The sequence below is a fragment of the Pogona vitticeps genome, chromosome 8 (genome assembly GCF_051106095.1).
Source record: "Pogona vitticeps strain Pit_001003342236 chromosome 8, PviZW2.1, whole genome shotgun sequence".
Lineage (NCBI taxonomy): Eukaryota > Metazoa > Chordata > Lepidosauria > Squamata > Agamidae > Pogona > Pogona vitticeps.
Genome location: NC_135790.1, coordinates 27,324,864 through 27,347,868, shown reverse-complemented (window position 1 = coordinate 27,347,868; position 23,005 = coordinate 27,324,864). Strand labels below are relative to the sequence as shown.

Genomic DNA, 23,005 nt, shown 5'->3' with positions numbered 1-23,005 from the left:
AGGCCATGGGGGAACACCCATAACCCACTAGCCACATCATGCAGGGTACCCACCATCAAGGTCACATCACGCGCCTCTGCAAATCACATTTTGGCATGGTTTCTCCCCGGCTGCCTATCCTTCCCCGCATGTAGGAAAACAGCACATCAGGCTAGTTCATTAAATGCAAGGAGCGCTTTTTGGACGCCCACCCACCCACCTACCCTGCAAACTTGGCGTCTCAATCCGCGATGCACCCCCCTCGCCCTGCCCGGGACTCGCCCCCTCCCCGCGCGCGCGCGCGTCAGCCCAGCCGTAGAGACCAGAAGGCGGCACTGCGCTTGCGCGGGTCCGTCGCCCGTACCCAACATGGCGGCCGCGGCCTTCCATTCCGACCTCTCTCGCCGCTGAGGGAGAGGAAGGCGGAGCCGACCGGCGAGGAGGCTTCACCCCCCGCTTGCCCGCACTCGGCATGGCGGCCAAGGGGGCCCGGCAGCGGCTGAGGGGCAGCAGCGGCGGCGGCGGCGAGGGGGCGGCGGCCGTTGCCCGGCAGCGAGAAGAGGCGCCCCCGCCGCCCGCCGAGGAGGGCCAAGCCGAGTGGGTGGAGGGGGGGGAGAGGGGGGTTATTATGGGATGCCCGGGAGGGGCGGTGGCGGGGGGGGGAGAAGGCAGAGCGCCAGGAATGCCCACTCCCCAGCTTATTTTTATTATTGGGGGGACTACAACTCCCAGAATCCCCAGCCAGAAAAGGTGGAGCAGTGGGACGGGGGGGGAAGACTGAGGAAGGGAATGAAGGCAGGGAGGGGGGTAAAGGGTCTTAAAATCTGGCATTCACATTCTGGGTTTGGGGAGATTTCAGTGGTGGGGGGGTCAGGGCCCTTTTGGGGGGCAGCTTCGGGGAGGGGTCTGGGCAAGGGAAGGGGGAGGGCAGGTCCTGGAGGGGGGGTGTTAAAGGTCACTTGTAATAAGTATCAGCTCTCTTATTGTTATTAAAAAACAGGCACAGTCAAAATTGTCAAAACACTGGCTGGTCTTATAGAACAGATACAAGTTTTAACCAAAAAGCTTAAGTATTTGTTCAATATCGGCACAGGATGTATGCTTTTCCTAATATTGCCGCTTTTTCGTAGCTCTGATGGTGTGATTTCTGAGATCTGCCACTGCTTATAATATTTAATATTGTTCTCAAAGCCCCAATGACTATGGGGACCACTGAAGTGTGTTTCATAATTAATTTATTAGTAGCAGTAGTGTTAGTATTAGAGTAGTAGTTACTATTATTACTGCTACTAGTAGCAGCAGTATTATTATTAGTATTATTGGTTATTAGTATTACAGACCAAAAGAAGTCAGTCTTCCCCTCCTCTGGAGCCCACCCCATTGAATTGGGTCCCCCCCCTCCTCTTTAGGTAACTGACCAGATCATTCAGCTGCAAACCTTATTCCGTTTGTGATAACTAAGATGAGTGGCAGTTCTCCCCAACTTCATTCATTCTCCTCCCAAATACTCCATTTGGGGTATTTGTGAATGTATTTTGCAAATGTATTTTGTTGTCGTTGTATTAATGTTGGAATTTTGTAAGGAGTTTATATGGCGTTTTAGCTGAATGAGTGATGCACTGTCTGGATAGCACTCTGGTGATTTCTTTGCACATGCAATGACAATAAGGTATTGTTCTGTTCTATTCTGTTTGGGGGCTTGTGAAGGAGAGATAATGTCACTGATTTCTCAACGGCTTCCATTCGTAAGTGCTTCTGGCTTTCTGTTCCCTGAACTAAAGTCTTGGTGCAGGGCTGAGACACGCGCACACACACACACACACACACCGCTGCCAAAGCCATATTTAGCTGCCTGACGTGCCAGGTTGATGGTTTAATCTCATCTTGGTGTAAGACCAGCCAAGATCCGGTTGGTGTTTTGATGAATTAAGAAATCATCTCCCAACATCTTTCATTGAGCAGTCTGCAAACTGAGCAAAATACCAACTCAAATTCACTTTGGGTTTACAATGTCCAGTGAAAATTCTTCACTGGTCCCTTTTTCCGGATCGTCAGATAATGTTCTTGAGTTCGTTGGAGTCACCTTGCCCCTTATTCCCTTGCTTCATATCGTTCACGATCAAGGCTAAAACACCTGTCTGGCTTTCTCACGCAGGCCGTCTGGGAGCAAAGGAGGGCATGTCTGGGCTCCCGAAGGATCAACCGCTTTTAAATGTCTAATCTCAGCCAGATTCTGCGCCGCCCTCCTGAGCAACATATCCGACTGCGATGAAACCTTCAATTATTGGGAACCTGTGAGTGCTGTTGTGAGGGGATGTAAAATACCTTGCTGGGTGTGAGTGGGCAACGGGTAAACAGTTAAGCCACAATCTTCATCCCTGCTGGATCTGAGTGTTAATGAGAGACCAACTACACGGTCTAGTACGATGAACCCACAAATGTTCATTTTCCCTGCAGGGGTAGTCAAAATCCTTTAATCCTCTTCTTGATCAAACTTTGCCCATAACTGGGCTACACTTCCCCCTTAAATTGCATGGGTCTGAGCAGCACCGTTTTGGTTATACATGGATTTTGAACTAGATGGGGGTCCAGCGCCCCTAATCCCAGCATTGCTGAAGGGAGATGTTCACCAGATGTTCTGCATCAGATGGACTGGGCTGCCGTGCATGGACACTTTTACTAGATAAAACATGTTAGTCTTTGTTGTTTTTGCTGCAGTAGAATAGCATTGCTATAGAAAATTTCCAGCCTGTACTTTACTATTCTTATACTTGTGTATGTGTGTGTGTGTGTATGTTGTTGAAGCACTAGTCAGGTCATTTTTCTGACCCATACGTCTGTGTTCCTGCAGATGCATTACCTCGTTTACGGTCAAGGCTTCCAGACATGGGAGTATTCTCCGAGGTATGCCATCCGTTCGTATGCCTACCTATGGCTCCATGCCCTACCAGCCTTGTTCCATGCCAGGGTCCTGCAAACAAACAAGGTAAGAGGCATAGCTTGACTTCATCTTTGGGTTGCGTGGAGCTTGAGGACCTCACACGGGGGGGGGGGGGTCCCTGGGTTTTCCTTTCCAAATAGTTACAACCCCCTGCCCAAATGTCTCAAGAACCCTTGGGCTGACAAGCAGCTAAGGATGTTTCCCCCCCCCCCCCGATTCCAGGCCCAATCTGAGAGTCACTGCGGATGGGTGGATGTAATACGGTGTGTTCCCAAAAGTGTTCTAACTGCTACCATCCCTCCTAGGTTCTCATCTTCTATTTCCTCCGCTGTCTTTTGGCCTTCCTGAGCTGTGTTTGTGAGCTTTACTTTTATAAGTGAGTACACGGAATGCTTCTTCTCTTACGGTTGTGAAGGTCGTGTCATAATACGGCCCAGTGGCACGGACAGGTATCTCATCCCCTGGGCGTCTCAGAAAGCACCGTAGGGTCATCCCATGGGGAAGGACTAGGCCAAGTTCTATATCTTCACACCTCTGGCATGTTCTTCGCATTTTATGTCACAAGCCACCCTGAAGGCCAGGTTTCGTTCCTTGGTTTCCCCGGACAATGAGACAGAATAAACTAAAGGTTAACGACAGTGCAAAGTGGTCTTGGAGAAGGACAGGCAAGCCACTCAGAGTGGGCATCCCAGGCCCCTGCGGCATCTGGTTGTGCTCCGTATGCCCCTCTGGGTGAAGGGCTGAGGCCGGGAGGCAGGAGACTGTAGGAAACCGAGGCATGGCCTACAGGGAGCAGAGGCAAGAAGAATGGGCTAGAGACGTTTCCAGAGGATTGATGGTGAGCAAGGACACAAGACTGGGAGGGGGCAAGAAACGGCAGCTGGTGTTGCAGCCTCTCCCAGATTCCTCCCCAATTCCTTCAGGGGTAGGAAAGAGTCATTTCCTCCCCCTGAATGGTCTAGATTGGGCCTCAAGACCACCCAAAAAGACTTCAAGTGGAATTCAGGAAACCAGAGTGGCTATCAGTAAATTATGATTTGTTTCCTGAGATGAATCCAGTATAGGGTGATCCACAGGGCAGAATCTTCTTGCTTTGCCCTCCAGAATCACCCGCTTCGGTATTATCTGCTGCCATTAGATCGGTGTGCTAGTAGCTGGGATTGTAGTATAAAACTGACCAGGCTGCTTGTTGTGTTTTGTATCACCACAGCCGCTTGGAGAAGGCCTGAGAGCTATAACTTAGGAAGCCATCTTATGCTTTCCATCAACTCCGATGGGTAGCAGCTCTTCCAGAACATTCCTAGACACCTCTGATTCTTTTAATGTGGATACGATCCTAGAAATGTCCTATGTGCCCCTGAGTTGTAGGGGCCCTCTTGAGATGCTGCTGCCTTCAGCTGAGTCCTCGCTCCCTCCAGCCCAAGGCTGCCTCTTCCACTGTGACTTCCATTGACTCCCACGTGCTCTGGACCGTCCTGATTCTTCTCCCCGCTCTGCTTCCTTAGGGCCGTGTGCAAGAAATTTGGACTGCACGTGAGCCGTCTCATGTTGGCTTTTTTGGTCCTCAGTACCGGCATGTTTTGCTCAGCAGCTGGTAAGTTAAAAAGCAACGTCAGCACAGATCAGTTTGACCTTGGAATCCATTGAGCAAGGAGGTTTTTCTCAAATGGGTGGTGGTTTGCTAGGGCTTGGGTCGCAGAGAGTTTGAGACATTCGCTCAGGAATGGGGAGGAGAAGACAAGCGTGGGAGCACCTCTGCTGCCCGGGTGACTTTTCTCCCCCTTTTCCTCCCAGGTCCTTCTATGGGGTGCCGGAGATTCAGTAAATGTGGCATGCCTTTCTGAAGCTTTCTTTTTCCTTTTCTTTCCTGGGGTGGGCTAGGAATCCCTGCCCTGTTTCTCTCCCCCCACCTCCACCCCCAGGATGAAAAGAGAGGGTTCATTACAAAAAAATTTCAGTGATGATAGCAGAAAAGGAGATCATAGTCACCAAGTGCCTAAGAAATGCCTTTTCCAGTGGAAAAATTCCCAAAGTCTTGCTGATTCAGAGCTTGGATCAGTCGGCCAGAGGCTTTGGGAGCAGCAGTTGGAAAAACATGAAATATTTTTGAGCTGTGTGCTGCTCCCTTACCTCTGTCCCATTTGGAAGTTACCCTCTGAGCCATCTCATTTTAAGGGAGACGGCTGGTCCTTCTAAATCCAGGGTTGTTTCCTCTGTTCTGTCTGGCATTGAGAGTTCTTTCTTACCGCTCACAACTGCAGAGGCAGAGGACTGAGCTGGCGTGCCCCCAGCCCCTGAGCTGAAGTCCCTTCCCTTCTCTGCATGTTGGTCGGCCTGGGCTGAGAAAGCACCCCCTTGCCTCCCAGCCCTTCCATACAGCCTCCCGCAGCCTGTGGGGGGGCCCTGCAGGGGCTCCCTCTTTCTCCCAGATCCTAACTCCTTTCTGCTTCTTGTTGTTTTTCAGCCTTCCTCCCCAGCAGTTTCTGCATGTACAGCACCGTGGTAGCCATGACCGGGTGGTACATGGACAAAATCTCTCTGGCCGTCCTGGGCGTGGCTGCTGGAGCCATTGTGGGCTGGCCTTTCAGTGCAGTCCTTGGGTAAGCTAAAAGGAGGCCAGCTTCGGTCAAGGGCCAGATTCACCAGAAAGGTGGTGGAAAGAGAGAACGGCCCCACCCAGACCTGGTCAGTTCATGGCCAGGTGGCCGTCGCTCTCTTCAGAAGGCGCAGTCTGTCCGTCTTTCCTGGGGAGGTGGTTGCAGAGAAGGGCTCCAAGAATATGCGGAGCCCTTTCTTTCTTTCTTTCTTTCTTTCTTTCTTTCTTTCTTTCTTTCTTTCTTTCTTTCTTTCTTTCTTTCTTTCTTTCTTTCTTTCTTTCTTTCTTTCTTTCTTTCTTTCTTTCTTTCTTTCTTTCTTTCTTTCTTTCTTTCTCTCTCTCTCTCTCTCTCTCTCTCTCTCTCTTTCTTTCTTTCTTTCTTTCTTTCTTTCTTTCTTTCTTTCTTTCTTTCTTTCTACCCCGCCTATCTGGTCAATTACGACCACTCTAGGCGGTCTTTGAGACCAAAGAGGACTTCCAGAGGCTCTGGTGAACCGGGTGTGCTCCCCAAACACCAGGGTGACATTTTTTTTCAAGTCAGGAAAAGTTGACCTTCGTGTCAAGTTGCCATCTTGTGATTTGCAGAACTCTGAGCCAAGAACTAGGAAGGCTGCTAGGGCAGGAAAGATCTTAGGATTCTGTTCTAATGCTGACATGCATATATAAAAAAAACTAATAATATTTCAGTAATCATATTGCAAATGGGAATAATTCCCATGGGAATAGGAAGCTCCTAATTTCCCTCTCTTACTGGAGATATAAGATTCTTTTTTTTTACTTCCCTTGCCTTCCTTGCAAGTTATTGGAGTGCTTTTTGTTGGGTATTTGCCAAGACTTTTCTGGGTCCTGTGAACTCACTCCCACCCTCTAATACTTTCTGGTTTTCTATTCCTTTTGCTTCTCTGCATTCCATGGTTGCTTCTGCATTCCCACAATGTCTCAATTTCACTTCCTCGATGAGAGAAGAGCCTTGCATAATTTAGATACAGATAGCCGGCAGGGCGGAGCAGAAGCCTCCCGTGGGCCACTTGGGAGCGGTGTGCTCCTGAGAGAAGGGGGGGGGGAGAAGCACATCCCAAGTTTATTGCTCTGAAATACCACCTTTCGCCTTCTCGCTGCTAGGCTTCCGATTGCCTTTGACTTCCTGATCCTGAGAAGAAAATGGAAGAGCTTCCTGCGGTGGTGTCTGGTGGCGCTCGTGGTCTTTCTGGTGAGTTTCCCCCAAGAGGGAAGCATCAAGTGGCCAAGCTCTTCTGTCAGGGTCGGTGGGCTTTCTCAGGTGCCAGTACACCCCTTCCCTCACCTGTGCACCTCCATCACGCACAGTCAGGTAACTGCAGAGGTGCCTGGTGATTCTGCATCAGTCTTCTTGAACGTTGCTTTCTGGGCAGAAAAGGGTTTCTTCTCCGACGATGAGCAGCTCTGTGGGAAAGTCGGAAGAGTTTAGCCGTCATCCCACTGTGTCTGCCTTCCCTCAGGAAGAGCAGGAGTAAAAACGTGTTAGGGGTTTCTTAGACCATTGGGGTTTGGCAGCTGTTTGGTGGTTTTAAAAGCTCAAGCAAGAGAGGTGATGGAAAGACCAGGGGGAGAGACCCAGGAGCCGAGAACAGTAGGTGAACAACCCTCACGCACAGACGGCCGGGAAGGTCAGCCTGTACCTCACAGGCCGGGAAAAAGTACGCCTCTGCCACTCACAACGCACGGATCTTGTCTGGTTTTGGAAGCTAAGCAGGGCTAGGCCTGGTTTAGTACCTGGATCGGGGGCCATCAGGGGAATATCTGGGATCTCCTGATAGGGCAGGGAGGACCTCCTGCCTGCAACCCAACCCAAGCTGTTTCTGAGGCTAGATGGGCCGAGACTCTGATGCAGCCCGAGATGGGGAGGGAGGGATGGGGCTAGAGACACTAAGAGGGTGGCTGGACGTGCGGTTGACCTTTTGCCCAAAGGCAGCGCACACCACCGGGAGGGCACCGCAAGGTGGCACAAGTGTTGCGGAAAGGAGACAGGTGCGTACGTGCGCACATGAGGTGGGAATGCATGTCTAGTCGCGCCTCCGCCCTGACCTACATTCAGGTCACTCTTACCCTTGGTTCACAAATGCAGAGAAATTCAAGGGCTGACCTGACTGGGCCTTGACTGGAGTGTCCGCTTGACCTATGACAAGTGTGCTCCTTGTGTTGAAGGTTCCCCTGGTGGCCGTGGACAGTTATCACTACGGGAAACTGGTGGTTGCGCCTCTCAACATCGTCCTGTATAATGTCTTTACATCACACGGGCCAGACCTTTATGGTGAGTCCTCCTGAAGGGACAGGCTGAATGTGCTTTTACTGTCATTTTTGTTGTGTGTTATGATTGTAAGCCACTTTGAGCACTGTCTGGTAGTGGAAAAGCAGGATATAAGTGCAATTAAGCTAAATAAGACGGGAAAACGTTTTCAGATGGCATGTACGAAGAGATTGACTGTATGAGTTGCTCTGCCAAAGCGATGCAGGCACTGGAAGGTTGAGGTGCAGAAAGAAACATACACGAGACAAGCTCGGACAAGGAGCTAAATTAAACCAAAGCTTTAATTTAAATGTTGAACAAGAGAATCAACTGTACATTTTCAAACAACAGCAAAGCACGCACACATTAAAAGCTAAATGGAATAAAAACTTCACCCCACACATACCTAACACCTGTGCAAAGATGGGATCAGGCTCCATTCTGTAAAGAGGCAATTCCAGAACCGGGGTGCTCTCTGTGTTGCCACCGACCTGTCCTCTTGGTGGTAGGACAGAATTATTCCTCGCACTCAGCCCATCGGCTGATGTTCCCCAAGCTGCTCTGCCCGGAGGCCACTGCCGGAGCTGCTGATGCAGGTGGGCCACCAACGGTGCTCGGAAGGGAAAGCATGAGGCTGATGAGTTTTTTGGGAAGAGGAGCCCCTTCTTTGTCTCCGACTGTGCTTTTGTGCCAGGCCAGTGGCTGGTCTCAGGGATGGTGCCGGAGGCTCTCTCTTCTCAACCGGCCTCTTTCCTCCCGTAGGGACGGAACCCTGGTCTTTCTACTTCGTCAACGGCTTTCTGAACTTCAACGTGGCTTTCGTGCTGGCCCTCCTGGCCTTACCTTTGACGTCCCTCATGGAAAGCCTGCTGCAGAAATTTCACGGTGAGAAGCCGGGGCTGTTTGGGGACGCAAGAGGGAGTCCTCGGGGTGGGGGGTGGAGACGTGTGATGAGCGCAGCTTGGTTGGCCGACCAGCCCTGCCGATACCCCGCTCAAGGCAAGCCGGCAGCGCCCTTGGCCTAAGAAAGGGGAGCTTGTGTTTCCAGACCTGCCCACTAGAGTGTGACAGCGGCCCGTGTAGTGGAGAGAGGGTGCCACACGAAGGGCGCTCCTGCCAGCCAACTCCAGGGAGCAGCAGGGGTTGCTCTCACAACCTCCTTCCTCCGTGCCTGTCCGCCCTGCCCTGCTGAGGGTGCACACCCTGCACTCACAGGATCGGGAGAAGCTGTAGGATCTTGATCTCTTTAACACTCTCCCCCCCCCCCAAAAAAAAAAAACACCGGCCTTTTCTTTTGGGAGCCCTTGAATGGGGGCAATTTCTTCTTTTCTTCTTTCTTTTCACCCACACTGGGCTGCCTCTGCAGCTCTTGCAAATGGGAATAATTGCCGTTATTTTCAAATAAATGACTTCCTGCTTCATTTGAGAGGAGATGAAGGGTTTCATTTGTATTTATTTTTTTTTAAAAGCCTGTGTGTGCTCTGAGTGTTCTTGGCAGGCTCTGTGGCCACTGGAGCGACCAACATTTGGAAGGGCTGGTCTCTGTGCAGAAGGGGAGGTAGCTTTGCATGTAATCCGGAAAGCACATTGCGAGTCAGGCAGGACCGGGATCTTTTTTGTGCTTCGGTGTCTGAAGCTCCTGGAGATTCTCCCTTGCATACCATCTAGGAGGCAGTTGATGTTCTCTAGAGGGAGGGTGGTTTTCCTATAGCCAGTCTTCTCAAATTACAAATACTTATTTGTATGTCTTACTAATGATGGAAGATGGGAAAGTTACTTTCTGGACACTGTCCTTCAAAATCTCCAGCAGACGTGGCCACTGGGGTCTTAAAAAAGAAAGACAAGGGGCCAAGGCAAGTCAGAAAAATAACAGGTTGTGGAACCCAGTGGGCTCCAAAGCCTACCAGCAGCTCTTCGGTCCTAACCGTTCCTGGAATCCTAACTCAGCCAGCTTCTTGTTTCTTCCAGTTCAGAATCTGGGCCGTCCTTACTGGCTGACGCTTTCCCCCATGTATATCTGGATCCTGATTTTCTTCAGCCAGCCCCACAAAGAGGAGAGGTTTCTGTATCCCGTCTACCCCCTCGTTTGTCTCTGTGGGGCCGTGGGACTCTCCGCCTTGCAGGTACGTTTCACAGAGGGGTCCAGCGGCGGGAGAAAGAGGGTGGGTAGAGAGGAAACTGGCATTTCTGGAGGATCCCACGTGACCCTTGAGCCAAAGCCATCTCCTTTGGTATGGCTTGTCAGGTGGCAGTTCCTGAGTGGAGCATTCTGGGGTAGCCTTGAGGACTAGAAACTTTGGAAAGGAAGAAAAAGATGCCCAGAGGGCCAAAGTTGCCCACGCCTGTTTATCAACAGACCTCCATCCTTGTTTTGTTACTCTGAGAACCAAAGAGTCTCCCTAGCCAGCCGTGCACAAGCAACTCTGGCTTCTCCTGTTCTCAGTCATGCGCTGTTGCCCTGGGCTGAAAGATGGTACGCTGTGGAAGCGTATCAAAACACACACACACAGACACACACACAGTTGGCACTACAACAGTCCAACTCCTTTCACTCCCAGCCACCATGAAGTAAGCGCTGACATTTCACATGGATTCAGACAAGCCGGTGGTGCCGGTGGTGACTTGAGATGACCAAATGTTTTGACAAACCACAGCCAAGCTGCTAGTCCTTAATCCTTAGGAATGGTTCACATTTAACATTTTTCCTATGTGGTAATAATTTTTTTAATTTAAAAAAACCCTATACATTATCCATTTTGAAAGGTGTGCATTTGTTTTATCACCATTGTGTTTGCACGGAAGACATTATAACTCTTTGGTATCTGTCTGTTCTTGGCAAAGCAGAAGCTCGTATAATTCCCCTATCACCAATATCAGGGTGCACACGTCTCGTGTAGCCCCTTTCCTAAAAGGTCACGTGTGGATCCATCACTGGCGATGTTTGGCCTGAACCCACATCGTTCATTAATCAGAGTGCCCTCAAGCCCAGCCTGTTCTGTTTCACTCTAAATGATGCAGGCTTGTTCCTCTTTTTTCCCCTTCCCTTCCCTTTTTAGAAATGCTACCATTTCGTATTCCAGCGTTACCGCCTGGAGCACTACACAGTCTCGTCTAACTGGCTCGCCCTGGGCACCGTCTTTGCTTTCGGACTTCTGTCCTTATCGCGTTCCGTGGCTTTATTCAGAGGTTGGTGACGCAGAAGGAGGTCCTCCGGTCGCTTGCCCACAGGCTAAGGAGCAAATGTCTCACAGAGGTCATCTCATCCTCCAGAAGGATCCCTCGGGTGAACCGGGGCTGCTCGACCGTTTGCGGTTCAAATAGCAGCCAGTTCCTTTGGAGCATTTTTTCGGTTGCCGAAATATAGACTCCCTAATAATTCTTTTCCCCCCCAAGGTTCAAGGGGTTACGGTTGGGGTTGCTGCTCCTAAAATTCCCCAGCCGGTATGGCCAATGGGTGGCAGCCTCCCAGGGTTTGCAATTTTTAAAAAAGGAGATTCTCTTGACTGGATAGCTAGGTAGAATAATGGTCTGGCTCCACGTGAAGCAGACACCTAAGCAAAAGTGTCAGGTCATTTTTCCATTGGATGGGGCCTGATGTGGTTTGCCTCTCACCAACGGAGGGGGCTTGGTGTGGACAATTTTGGGACCTCATTACAGTCCAAGGAAGCTTGTGATGACCTTGAAAGTTCAGTTAGGGTTCTTGACATCCAGATCTCCTGCTGGGTATCCTCCCTTCTTTTTACATGCAGCCTTTCTTCCTCGTAGGCTACCATGGACCTCTGGACCTGTACCCCGAATTTCACAGAATCGCCACCGATCCCATGATCCACACAGTGCCCGAGGGGAGGCCGGTTCACGTCTGTGTTGGGAAGGAATGGTATCGTTTTCCTAGCAGCTTCCTCCTGCCTGACAAGTAAGTGCCTTGTTGGGACACAAATTGGGCCCCCCCCCCTTGACGTGGTAGGAGTTCTTCCAGCTCACAAACACAGAGGGGTTCATGCACATGTGTGCCCACTTGCATCCGGCCACCGAGGTGTCAGAAAAGCAGGTGGCACTGCTCTCCTTGCCCTCAAGTCAGAGAGAGTTCGCCGTTCCGGTGAATTTATCTGGGAGCCGACCGTTTGAAGGGTTGAGACCAGGCCAGCTTGTCCTTGCCTAGGAGAGAGGTTGGTCGCTCGTGTTCACTTTGCCAGCCATTCATGACCAGTGCTGGTTTTCCAGCTGCAGGGGCTTCGTTCTCCCTGTGCCCACACGGCCGGTGGCATCACCGGCACATTTTAAGGCCCCTGCAAGGAAATGAGGGAGGCATAGAGGTTGGCAGGATGGCCAGGGGAAAGGATGGACCAGGGTGGGAGGATGTGCCATTTCTTCCCCCCCTCCGACATCCTTTACCCGCCGTAGTGAAGAGTGATGGGCCTTGCCATCCGCCAGCATCTGGAACCCACCACATCTCCCGTGAACTGCCAGCCAGAACAGCTGCAGCCGTGGCATTTCCCCTCTTCCTGACAGAAAGGCGTTTTGTTCTTGTGCTCTCTGGGACGCCCTCCTTCTCTCACTCACCCACCTCCCCTGACTGGTCTCGGCAGCACACCTGCCAGCCCTTCAAGTTTTGCAGCCCTCTGTCATCAGGGCGAAAGGCCTTGAACTTGTCACGTGAAGAACCCTAAGGAGCTAATTTGCTCTCAGGATTGCAAAAGTGCACCCCCGGTTTTCCCATTAAGAGGACAAGTCGGGACTTCCGTAAGCCCGTCCCGTGTTCCACTGAGGTCCACGACAGACCATCAGGATCTGTGCTCTGGGGGGGGGGGGCTTACCTTCCCCAAACCACTGCCTGCCTGTCTCGTTTCGTTGCAAGAGAAAAAGCTCGCGGGGTCTCTTTTCTGTCCCTTTCTCTCCTGCAGTTGGCAGCTTCAGTTCATTCCTTCCGAATTCAGGGGCCAGTTGCCAAAACCTTATGCCAGGGGACCAGCGGCCACACGCCTCGTTCCGACAGACATGAATGACCAAAACCGGGAAGAGCCGTCCAGATACGTAAGCGCCACTCTCTTCACTTGATCCGGCACCGACATCGCTCCCCTGTCGGACGCTGCAAAACGAGAACACTCTTGATCTCGATGGTGGCGGGGACTTGAAGATCCTTGTCGGACAGGCGGCAACTTTCTCTCTGCCTTTTTCATGTACGGCAGCCCCTAGGAAAGGGCAGCCTGTTCACTAGCACCGAAAGTTCTTGCCATTTGAACCCGAAACGTTGCTTGTGACATCAGCAGTGTGAGGTCCGGGTGCTGGTTTATGCGTTGCCGCCCCTGGGCCCCCAAAGTGGGTGGCGAGACCCTGGGGCCCTTTTGCTGCAGAAAAGCACCCCCGGGGGTTGTCCTTGCCAATGGCCTGGATTGTGCCCTGGGCGCTGTGTCTGGGAAGGAAAAGGAGCAGGGCACCCACTCACCCTGCCCTCTCTTCCTGCAGTTTGACATTTCCAAGTGCCACTACCTGGTGGATTTAGACACCCCGACCAAAACGCCCAGGGAGCCCAGGTACGCTGCCAGCAAAGACGAGTGGATCGTGATCACTTACAAGCCTTTCCTGGACAGTTCACGGTAAGAGAGGGAGATCGGGGGGGGGGGGACACAGTCACTTCTCTGTTACTTATGGGTTGGGTTTGTTTTAAGGAAGACAGAGCAGGATGGCGAATAGATTCCCTTTAGAACAAGCATGTCATCGCCGAGTGTGTGGGCAGATGGGAAGAGAAGCCGGCGCAGCCAGCATGTCCCAGAGAAGGGAGGTGGTGGTGGAGGAAGGTGCGCAAATTGGCCACCGGCTTACCCAAGCGCCAGATTGTCAGCTCCAGAAGAAGGCAGGAGGGCTGAGCTTGGGGTTGGCGCCGAGGAGGGGTGCTTTTGGCTGCTGCCGCCACGGGGAGCCCACTGCACCCACCCTTCCAAGAAATCGGTGGGTGTCTTGGGTGTGATCTCTCCAGTTGGCCCGAGAGCGAGCAGCCAGCTCAGCCGCCTTCAGCCAGGTTCCTGCTGCTAGTCCAGGGGCTCATCGGAGCGCAAAGACTTTCCTCTTTTGCTTTCCAGGAAGGGAGAGATCCGAGCTGCAGGGGTGCCTAGGGCTCCCACTTTCCCTTCTGCACATGCTCAGAGGAAATCCTCTCCTCGTTTCTCCACATTTCCCAGAGAAGAAGGGGTTTGCTGTTGGAGGGAGGGGCAGGGGCTCACGCCTGATGTAAGTCCAGAGCCCAAATATTGGTAGACGCAAACATGAACCAGCTCTCCCACTTCGCGTCGTCCTTTCTGTGCCTTTCTTTTTATAGGGTGTGTGGGTGGGTGGGGGGTGGGTGGTGGTGCTGGGGAGAAGAGGTCCCTCCACTGCTGCCTTTCTAGCAGAAGCAGCTGCTCCCTCCTGTTCCTGCTTCAGAGGGAGAAGCCAAGGGGCGTGCTGGGTTTTGACAGCCTCCTCCGCGTTCAGGCAGCTGCGTCCTTTGATCCGAACTATTTTCATCCCAACGGAGCCAAATGGGGAAGAAACACGACCCTCGAGAGCCACTGGCTATTTCCAGAGATGAGCCTCGGACTGGGGAGGGGAGGCCCCTGGGGCCACTGGCCCCTCCGGCCCTGCTGCGCTGCCAGCTCCGAAGGCCAAGAGCCCTTGAGGGGAGGGTGGCTGGGTCTGTACGGCATCCAGGAGGATGCAGAAGCCATTAAGACACAGATAGGCATCTGTTGTGTTCCTGTGCAAACGAGGGGGCTTGAAGAGCCCCAGCTTTCCACATACGTAGCATGCTAGCGCTGTTTGCTTTTTCTTTTTGGTTAAAGCTTTGGGACCGGAAGGAAGGAGAGGCCTGAGAGTGGCGCTAGAGAGCCAGTGGGAGGAGGTGGCCAGTCAGAAAACACACACGCACACACACACACACACAGCCCTTTATCCTCCCTGCAACGGCTGCTGCTCCGGGAGGCTGGAGTGACCCTGGCTGCCGCATTCATGCTCGCTGAACCGGAGGCTTCTGGGAGAGGCCAAATCCCCCACTGACGTCAGCGAGGGCCTCAGCAACTCTCCGTGGGCCCTGATAAACGATGCTGCTAATTGAATTAGAGAGCACTCAGAGCCGTCGACTAATTATGCCACTCAGGTGGCGGCTTTGTCCGGGGCCATTTAATTCTGCCTTGGCTGAGCCCTCCAGTCCCGACGGAGGAAGGGGGAGAGGGCGGACGAGGGCCTTCCTGCTGGAGGGGCAGAGGCCCACACCAGCCCCCAGGAGGGCCAGTCTCTCCCCCTCCCTCTTGCCAGTGCCCCCCCCCCGCCTTCTCATAACTGATGCTCAGCTCTTCGCTGTCCCAGAACTTCTTGAGGGCAAGGCGCATGCCGAGGCCAAGTCCCCTCACTGCAGGAGAAGAGATGGTCTTGGTGTTTTCATTTCCACACTTCCCTTCATGGAGAACAGGGGGAGCCTCGGCATCGGTAAAGAGTGGCAAATGTACAAGCAGACAGGAAACTCGGGACCATTCAGATTTTCCTCACGCCGTCTCTTCCACTTGCATGGCTGGGACTGATGGGACTTGTAGTCTAGCAACACTGGGAGGATCACCAGTGGCTGGCTCTTGATTTATAGTGATGCATCACACTTTTTTTTTTTGATTGTACATTTTCTCCTCGGTTCTCCAGGTCTTCCAAGCTGTTCCGAGCCTTCTACATCCCCTTCCTGTCCGACCAGCACACGACCTACACCAACTACACCATCCTCAAGCCGCGGCGGCCGAAGCAAGCCAGGAAAAAAACGGGTAGCTAGAGAGTCTCCCGGAAGGGACCCAAAACTCAACAGCCTGGCGGCGTTCTCGTCTTCTCCGGGTTCCTTTAACCCACCCCCCATTTTTTGTCACTCCATCCCCAGGTTGGGGTGGAGCGGATGGATTTGAACAAAACGATTACTCATGAAGGTTTCCACTTCGGGCTGACTGTCGTGCACAAGATGAAGGAGGCCTGATCTGCCCGTTTGGAGGTCTGCCCTTCGGCTCTCAGAAAGTCTTCTGGGAAAAGGGTGCGAGGAGAAGCATCATCTCTTGCTGCGTCAAAGGGGAGGAGAGGCTCGGCTTTGTGAAACACGATCCAGTTGCTTGCTAGAGTTTGGCTACAGGACAGCACAGAGCTTGGGGTTCAAGACCCCCCCTCCATTGCAGAACATCCTGCCTGCCCGGGGAGGGGGGAGAAGAGGTGTGTTTTCTTGTGGGTTCCTGTTCTGCCCCCCCCCCGAGGCCTTTTGGAAAGAGAGTGCCGATGGGGTGCCAGTGGGAACGCCAGAGTCCGTGGGGTGGGAGTTGGGGTGGAGAATGGCCCTCGTTGGCTCCAAGCCAGCCAGAGTCACTTGCACTTTCCAAAGCTATGACCGTGTTAAATCCGTAATCGAGTGAAAGGTGACTTTGTTCAAGTAGGTTTCATTTCAGAGACACCCCATCCCCATCCTCCTCCCCGTCAGTTGCTGCAAAAACCCAGCTTGGAAAGTGTTTCCTTTGGACTCTTCTCCACACGCCATGTTCTTTGTGCAATGCCCACCCTTGTTGTGTCTCTCCGTTTGCAAAAAGACAGAAAAAGGAGCGTTCCTTTTCCCCCCTTGCATACCTTTCGCTGTGGAATACATTCGGGTCTCCTCCAGTCTGTCCTGCACTGTGAGATGGTCTTTACTATTTATTAAAACCTAGGCTTTGGCCTCTTCCGAGACATATTGCATGTTGAGTAGCTGGGAGGCAGGAGGCAACAGTTTTTGCAAGGACATCCATTCATTGGTTCCTTCGATCAGCCGGCTGGCCAGCAAGCCTCCATCCCTCCTTTCCCTTCTTCCTCTCTGTAGAGAATATGCATGTGTGTTTAATTAGGCAGTGCAGTTCTTCTGCTTTCAAGTAGTGAAAAGAAGGCCAGCATATTCTTGTTAGAGTCTACCTGAAACTGAATTTTCTCTCTCCTGTATTCTGCTCATGAGGCTTTGCTGGTTCCTTTTGTTCGTTGTCCTCGGTGGATCGGTTGAAGATCACAGATGGGAGGAGAGCAAGAGGCTGGACACCAGCTTGGGCAGAAATCAGAAACCACTGAGGCTGCCTGTCTGAGATCTATAATGCAGACTTGATTTTGCTGATGTTTTCAATCAACAAAAGCCTTCAAGGAAGGGACCTAGCAGTACTAACAAGTATGCAAGCAACCCTTTTGCAGCCACCGCCACTCCCCATGCCGCCCTTACTCGTGTCCCCAGACAAGATCCCCTGCTTTTTTGGACAGTTGGCTCAGCAGAAGGCAGCAGTGCAGCTTTCCTGACTGACCGAATCAGAGGCTGGTTAGATTTACAGACAGTTTGATGTTCCTTTCTCAGCAGAACGCTCCCCCCCCCAACTCTCTGGGGTAGATGCCCTTGGCATCTTATGTCCTGCTGTTCCTCCACTCTGCTCAGCACAGCCAGGAGGGCTCCCGCGGGTGCTCTGGCATGGACATCTACAGCCGCTGGGAGTCTTGCCAGTCACGACATTGCCAGCAAGCTGGTTTATGCAACGCAAGATGAATCATGCCAACCAGAAGCTCGGAGACTATTATTAGATTTAGGAAACTGCTGCTTCAAGACAGGATTTGCTGATGCATATCGGTTACTCCTTGCCACCGCGCCTGCCTGGGAGACGCTGGCATGGTCAGGCCTAATAAAGAGGGTCGTCGTTTCCAAGGAATTCCTGGGCTTTTGCCGAAACCCCTAACCTCCTGCTTCTGATGCAGAACTGCTCTCTTGGCCTCGCTATTCATATCAGCTGCTATGATCTGCTGGAAGCGAAAAGCTGACACTGCATGTTTCCAGCATAGCTCTTCAGCAAACGGCACTCCAACGTCAGGATGTATCATGCGAACTGCCTACTAATGCTCCCACCACTGAGGCAGGATGCCAACTTTCCCTTCTGTGCATGTCATTTCCTAAGCGACCCTCTCCCGCACCACTTGCTCATTTTCTTCCAGTACAAGGACACCTGAGGGGCTTCTTCCATGTTGCAGTTAGAGCATCGGGTAAAGAATGTTGCTTCCCTCTAGGTATTGTGAGACTCCGGATCCCATCAGGCTCAGCAGCCATTAGCGAGGGTCCATGGGAGCTGCAGACCACCATCAGCTAGAGAAGTTACCCCCCACATCTCTGAGCGAAAGGTCTCAAATACTGTTGACAACAGGTGCAGTAAATTATCAAGCATCTGACAGGCTAACCCAATACCCTATAACTCATTAGAAAGACAGGAGAGCTCTGAAAGACGCATGAGTGGCATGAAAAGATGTCAGGGCTCCTTGGATAACAGTGGGATGTGGTTAGATGATGGGCTGTTATTGCTACACGCCACATGCCTGTGTCAGAGAGTAAATTGTAGAAACTGCAAAATGTTTATCTGGTTCATACAAGAAATAACCCTTTTGGAGATAAATGCCAGCTGTGACTAACACAGGCTTCTGGTTTTTCCTACAGGTTCTGTAGGGTTAAGGAGGTGTTCACATGTCAGACTTTCCGATCTTACAATTCATTTCACCTGCTAGGCTACTGTTATGGGCATTGCATGGCGTGTGTGTGCAGCTGTCTGTGTAAAAACACCCAGATTGCTCTAGAGATCTGTTGTCTCCCAGAACAGAGTTTTGTTCACTTTTTAGGGGCTGCTTCCTTCCTTTTCTTTTGCTTGCGTTACGTTTCAGTCCCTAACAAAGTTCCAGCTTAGCAACACCCCCAGCAGGTAATTACAGATTCCTCTGAATTCGTAAAGAGTAACTATATTTTTGACCAGTTTAAATAGGCTGCAGAATCCCTTGGAGAATTTTTTTCCCCAGACTGTGTTGCTTCAGGTTGTGCACTGGATTCATGTTTGAATTTTCCCTGGTAATAAAACAAACCCCCAACTTTGTTTGAGTAGAAGAACATGCCTGTCTATCGGGAGGGAAGATTCACCGCTGCCGCCTTCTTCAACCCCCCTCCCCCATGTCTGTCCTCAAGTCTGACCCCCTCTCTCCAATACAACCGCATTCACCTATACAAAAACTCCCACCTTCAAAGTCTAGGAAAGCTGCGGCTTCGCTCCTTAGGCTGGAAGCAGCACCCTGGGGTATCAGAAGAAGTAGAAACAAATCTTCTGTATTCATTGTTTGACTTGTAAGGACCCAGCTGAGGAGGGAGAGGTCTGCCTTGAAAAAGGGTTGTTGCATTGTTAAATTTCTTAGCCAGTAGCATTTCACTGCTGTCATAGTTTAATGTGGCTATCTGTGTAGAAGAGAAACGAATACATGTCAATTAAAAAAATATGCCACAAGAGGGTTAAACATTAAGGTGTCAGTTGCAGGCGAAATTGAGCATTCAGAAGTAACCGTGCTGCCGTTGGCCCCAAGTGACTTCTCCAAATGCTTTTGGTGGCAGCTTTCAGCAGCCGGAGAGAATGGGTGCAACCCAATGATCTCCAGTGACTCACACTTGGTCCAGCTCTGGTTTAAGAGAGACACCCAGACAGTAAAAGAATGGCCATTAATTATTTCTTGGGGCTGCCTGGCCATTTCTGGTTCAGGCATTTCCAGAAATGCCCTGCCTTTTTGTGCAAAGAGCCCGGATCTCCTGTGGTGCAGAAGGGTCAAGCGCTCGGGGTCCCTTTCCCAGAAACCTTAACACCTCTTTTTGGATTAACCAACAGGGAATGAGTCTCTCCCCCACAACCACCCCCCTGTTGTGAATGTTGACAGCAATGGCTTTCTAAACAAGCCGCGGCGAAGGCAGAGATGCTGGGGCAGCCTTCCAGCGAGTAGAACCACCCGTCAAAACAAGCGCCAGCCGGCGAGGAACCATTTGCTAACAGCTTGTGCCGAAGAGCAAATATTGATGAGCGACTGAAGGAAGTTTTCCCTCTGGCCCCTTCCTGTTCCAGGCAGGTTTCTGGCACTCAGGACCAGCTCTCCTCCTGAGAAGGGCAGGATGTCAGTCGAGAGCAGTGGGAGAAAGCGGAGGGCAGGCGGGCAGGGGGCCAAGCCTGCAGAACTGGCAAAGGCGGCCCCGTGCCAGCCTTCCCCCTCGGCTGGCCAAGGTTTCTCAGTGGATCCGTTGGCCCCAAACTGCTCAATGGCCCTCTTGGCGGGTCAGGCAAACTTGTTTTGGGGAAGTGTGGGGTCGGTTCGAGGACGTTTCCTCCATGGGGTGAAAAACAGCGCTAGCCTTGGCCAGCCTAAAGGCTGTTTGGATCAGGCAAAAAGCCCGAGAATTTTTTTTTTTTTTTTAAAGGTTGCGGCACCTCAAACTGCAATATTTTAATGTGAGCTTTCGTGGGTCAAGTCCACGTCCTCCACCCCAATCAGGGCGGTTGTGATGCCTACTCCCTATTCGCGACCCCTGGGAGGTGTGAAGCTGCTCACCCGGGGGGGTCCGGGCCTGAGGCTTAGGCACAGCCTCTCTGCTGGAACGGTTTCGAGTTCTGCTGTTGAACCCGTGCCAGTCCAGAAAGATTGCTGGAAGAGGAACGAGGGATGCGCTTCATCTTCAAAATCGTCTCAACCCTTCTGAGCCCAGCAGTTCCAAAGCATCTGGAGGGGTCACTGGGGCCTGAGGATCCGGCCCCTTCGGCTTACAGGCCCCTCTCCGGGACCACCTCTCCCCTCGCCTCCGTCAGGTCATCCTCAAAGCTCACCTTGAGTCCGTTTGTTGTTTGTCTCACATGTCTTTATACACCTTCCCACACGCACGCACACCCCATCCTAACCCTGCTGAAACCCAGCTGCTTTTTTCCAGAGCCAGGAGACCTGGCCTGAGCTGGCCTCGGCACCGGGCAGGCTGGGCAGGGCCGGTCTACGGGATGCTTCTCTGGGTAAACAGGGACAGTGGCATCAGGGGACGCCGAAGGCAGCTTCTCCGGGGAGCCTCTTGACTCGTGCTTGGTTTTGGCTTCAGCCCAGGGCCAACCTCAGTCGGCGTGCAGAAGGCTCTGTTTGCTTTTGAGTCCTCGTCCGAGGGCAGGCAAAGGGGTTGCTCTGGCACCACACCCCCACCAACATCTGCCGGAGAAAAACACCACCGCTCCTCTCTCTCTTCACCCGCATGGTCATGGGGCTCCGTTATCTCTGCCCGCACAGTTAATGTTGACTTTCCTGTTACTTTTTCCACCAGAGCCGTGGAGTGTGTCTGTGTGTTGATGGACTCACCAGGAAAGCCCAAGCCAATCCATTTCCTCACCTAAATTCCCACCCCTCTCAAATGAAGTCTTGCTTTTTATTATTATTTTTAAAGTGGTGACTAAAAGCAAGTGTACACAGCGATGGGCTGCTGGCTGCAGACTGGAAATGGCTTAAATCCTGAGCATGCATTTTCAGAACCAAAAACACAACTTGAGTTTCTTTTGTTTAGAAAAAACAAAACGTGCTGCTTATATACCGCCCCATAGCGCTTAAAGCACTCTCTGAGCAGTTTACAATTCAGTTATGCAGGCTACACATTGCCTCCTCCGGGTACTCAATTTACCAAGCTCAGAAGGATGGAATTCTGAGTCAACCTTGAGCCCAATGGGCTTGAACTCAGGTTATGAGCAGAGTCTTCATTGCAGTACTGCAGTATAACCACTGAGCCACAAGAAAGAAATTGGTGGTGTTACTCCTTATTTTACTGCAAACAGTCATTTTGCTTACCTGTGCCAGCCTTCCCTCTTCCTGAACAGCAGGCCAGAAAGCTGTAGGGAATATTCTCTTGCCTCCTCTGATACGGGCACATGAAAGGAAGAAACTACTTTTAAAAATATTTTTAATGGTGCAAAACTTTTTTTAAAAAATCCTTTCAAAATGCCTTGAAAATAATAATCAAAAAATTCTTCTCATACCAAAAAGCAACTTCATGATAGTTAGTGATGTGACTTTTTCAGTGTTAAGTTCGCCGTAGGAAGCTTGCGAAAGTCACCATGGCTGCTGGCGGGAAGGCATTGTCCAAAACTGTCAACTTTTTCACGCTCTTGGGTGAACTTCCTCACCTTTACCTTTATTATCCTGGCTTCTCTGGTTATATTTTCAAGTTTAATGCCACCCTGGAGTAGGAAACCTTTTATTCTGTTAAGTAAAGGATGTGGCACCCGTTTAATCATTCTGCACAGCCAGAAGCCATTCAGTGTTTACAACTTCTGAGCTTTTTTCGCTATCTTCTCTCAGCCAGGAAAGCTTGCTTATCTGACCTCTCTTTCAAGGAATGACAATAATAATAGTGGGAAGGTGTATGATTGACACAGGAAAGGGGAGGCAAAGAGAAGGGAAGACAGCCACCACCACCAGCCGCCCCTCGAGTTCATTTTTCGCTGCTCGGGTCAGAACTCCACGATCCCTCCGTCCTGGCAGCCAGCGGGTTCTAAACCCAACCCTGTTGGCTGCTTATCAAAACTTTCGCTTGTTTTCGAGAGAGAAAAAAAGAAGTCAACCAACCAAGAGAGGGAAGCTTTGGACTTTGAGCCGAGACAAGGATAAATAAATAGTTGATAAAGGGCCATGGGGATTGGGAGCTTTGAAGTGCCCAGAGAAAACATGATGTGGCAGAGCGAGTTGAATATTTGGTAACCCACCCGTTTCTTTTCGATTCGCGGAACAACGTTGCTTTGTTTGAAGGAGCCACGTTTTCTCCCCACCCCCCGAGGAAACCAGAGACAGTTCAGAATGGAGTTTGGCCCTAATGGCTCGGTGGCCCCATAAGATAAAGAGGCAGATGTTTTTCTTAAGTTTGGACAAGGCATTTTGCCTTGCGTGTGAAACCAACCCCCTCCCCTGCATCGTCTGATGAGACCCATATCCATGGGCCCTGTATGCCCGAGCCAGGCTGGTATGGTGGGTGGTAGAGGGTTGGACCGGGGCTCTTTGGGAGCTGGGTTCAAATCTCTGCTTGGCCTTATGGAGGGGTTGCCAAGGATAAATGACTTCCTGGACAGCTCCCAGACCTCAGAAAACCTCATCCGTGTGTTTGCAAGTCGGGAGCCACTTGGTAGCACATTTACAGAGGTAAAAAGCCTTCAAGCCCTGGCGCTTGCCTTGGGGTTTTTGGGGTGGAGACAGTAGGTTTGGTTTGTGTGCCGCACAAGCACCCTGTCTGGCTGGTTGTTTTCCTTCTGGGGGGGGGGGAGGCTTCGTCTTGGAGTTTCTCAAATATGGAAGAACCTGTGGCATGCTATGGTTTTAATGCGGGGGGGGGGGTTGATCTGTTTCCTTGACAACGGCTGATGTCAATGCT

The 23,005-nt window shown here is 51.6% G+C and overlaps 1 protein-coding gene across 2 annotated transcripts; it reads left to right on the top strand.

Moving 5' to 3' along the window:
* Window positions 1–335: 335 nt before the first annotated feature.
* Window positions 336–16,494, top strand: ALG9 (ALG9 alpha-1,2-mannosyltransferase). Of its 2 annotated transcripts, none has more exons than XM_072979290.2 (15): window positions 336–576; window positions 2,135–2,273; window positions 2,831–2,965; window positions 3,226–3,296; window positions 4,426–4,514; window positions 5,385–5,520; window positions 6,639–6,726; window positions 7,701–7,806; window positions 8,545–8,667; window positions 9,751–9,905; window positions 10,839–10,968; window positions 11,548–11,695; window positions 12,684–12,813; window positions 13,246–13,376; window positions 15,445–16,494. In XM_072979290.2, exons 1-15 carry the CDS (start codon window positions 452–454, stop codon window positions 15,566–15,568), a joined length of 1,830 nt encoding a protein of 609 aa, XP_072835391.2. In that variant the 5' UTR covers window positions 336–451; the 3' UTR covers window positions 15,569–16,494. The 2 variants fall into 2 exon arrangements, with proteins under 2 accessions (XP_072835391.2, XP_078235710.1); XM_078379584.1 differs by lacking the exon at window positions 336–576 and adding an exon at window positions 647–729.
* Window positions 16,495–23,005: the final 6,511 nt, after the last annotated feature.

What these genes read in the sequence shown, in the direction of transcription:
- ALG9 (XM_072979290.2), top strand. Translation starts at nt 452, where the DNA reads ATGGCGGCCAAGGGGGCCCGGCAGCGGCTGAGGGGCAGCAGCGGCGGC. An exon ending in GGGTCCTGCAAACAAACAAG is followed by an intron (nt 2,966 to 3,225) that starts GTAAGAGGCATA and finishes CATCCCTCCTAG; the next exon opens with GTTCTCATCTTCTATTTCCT. An exon ending in AGCTTCCTCCTGCCTGACAA is followed by an intron (nt 11,696 to 12,683) that starts GTAAGTGCCTTG and finishes TCTCTCCTGCAG; the next exon opens with TTGGCAGCTTCAGTTCATTC.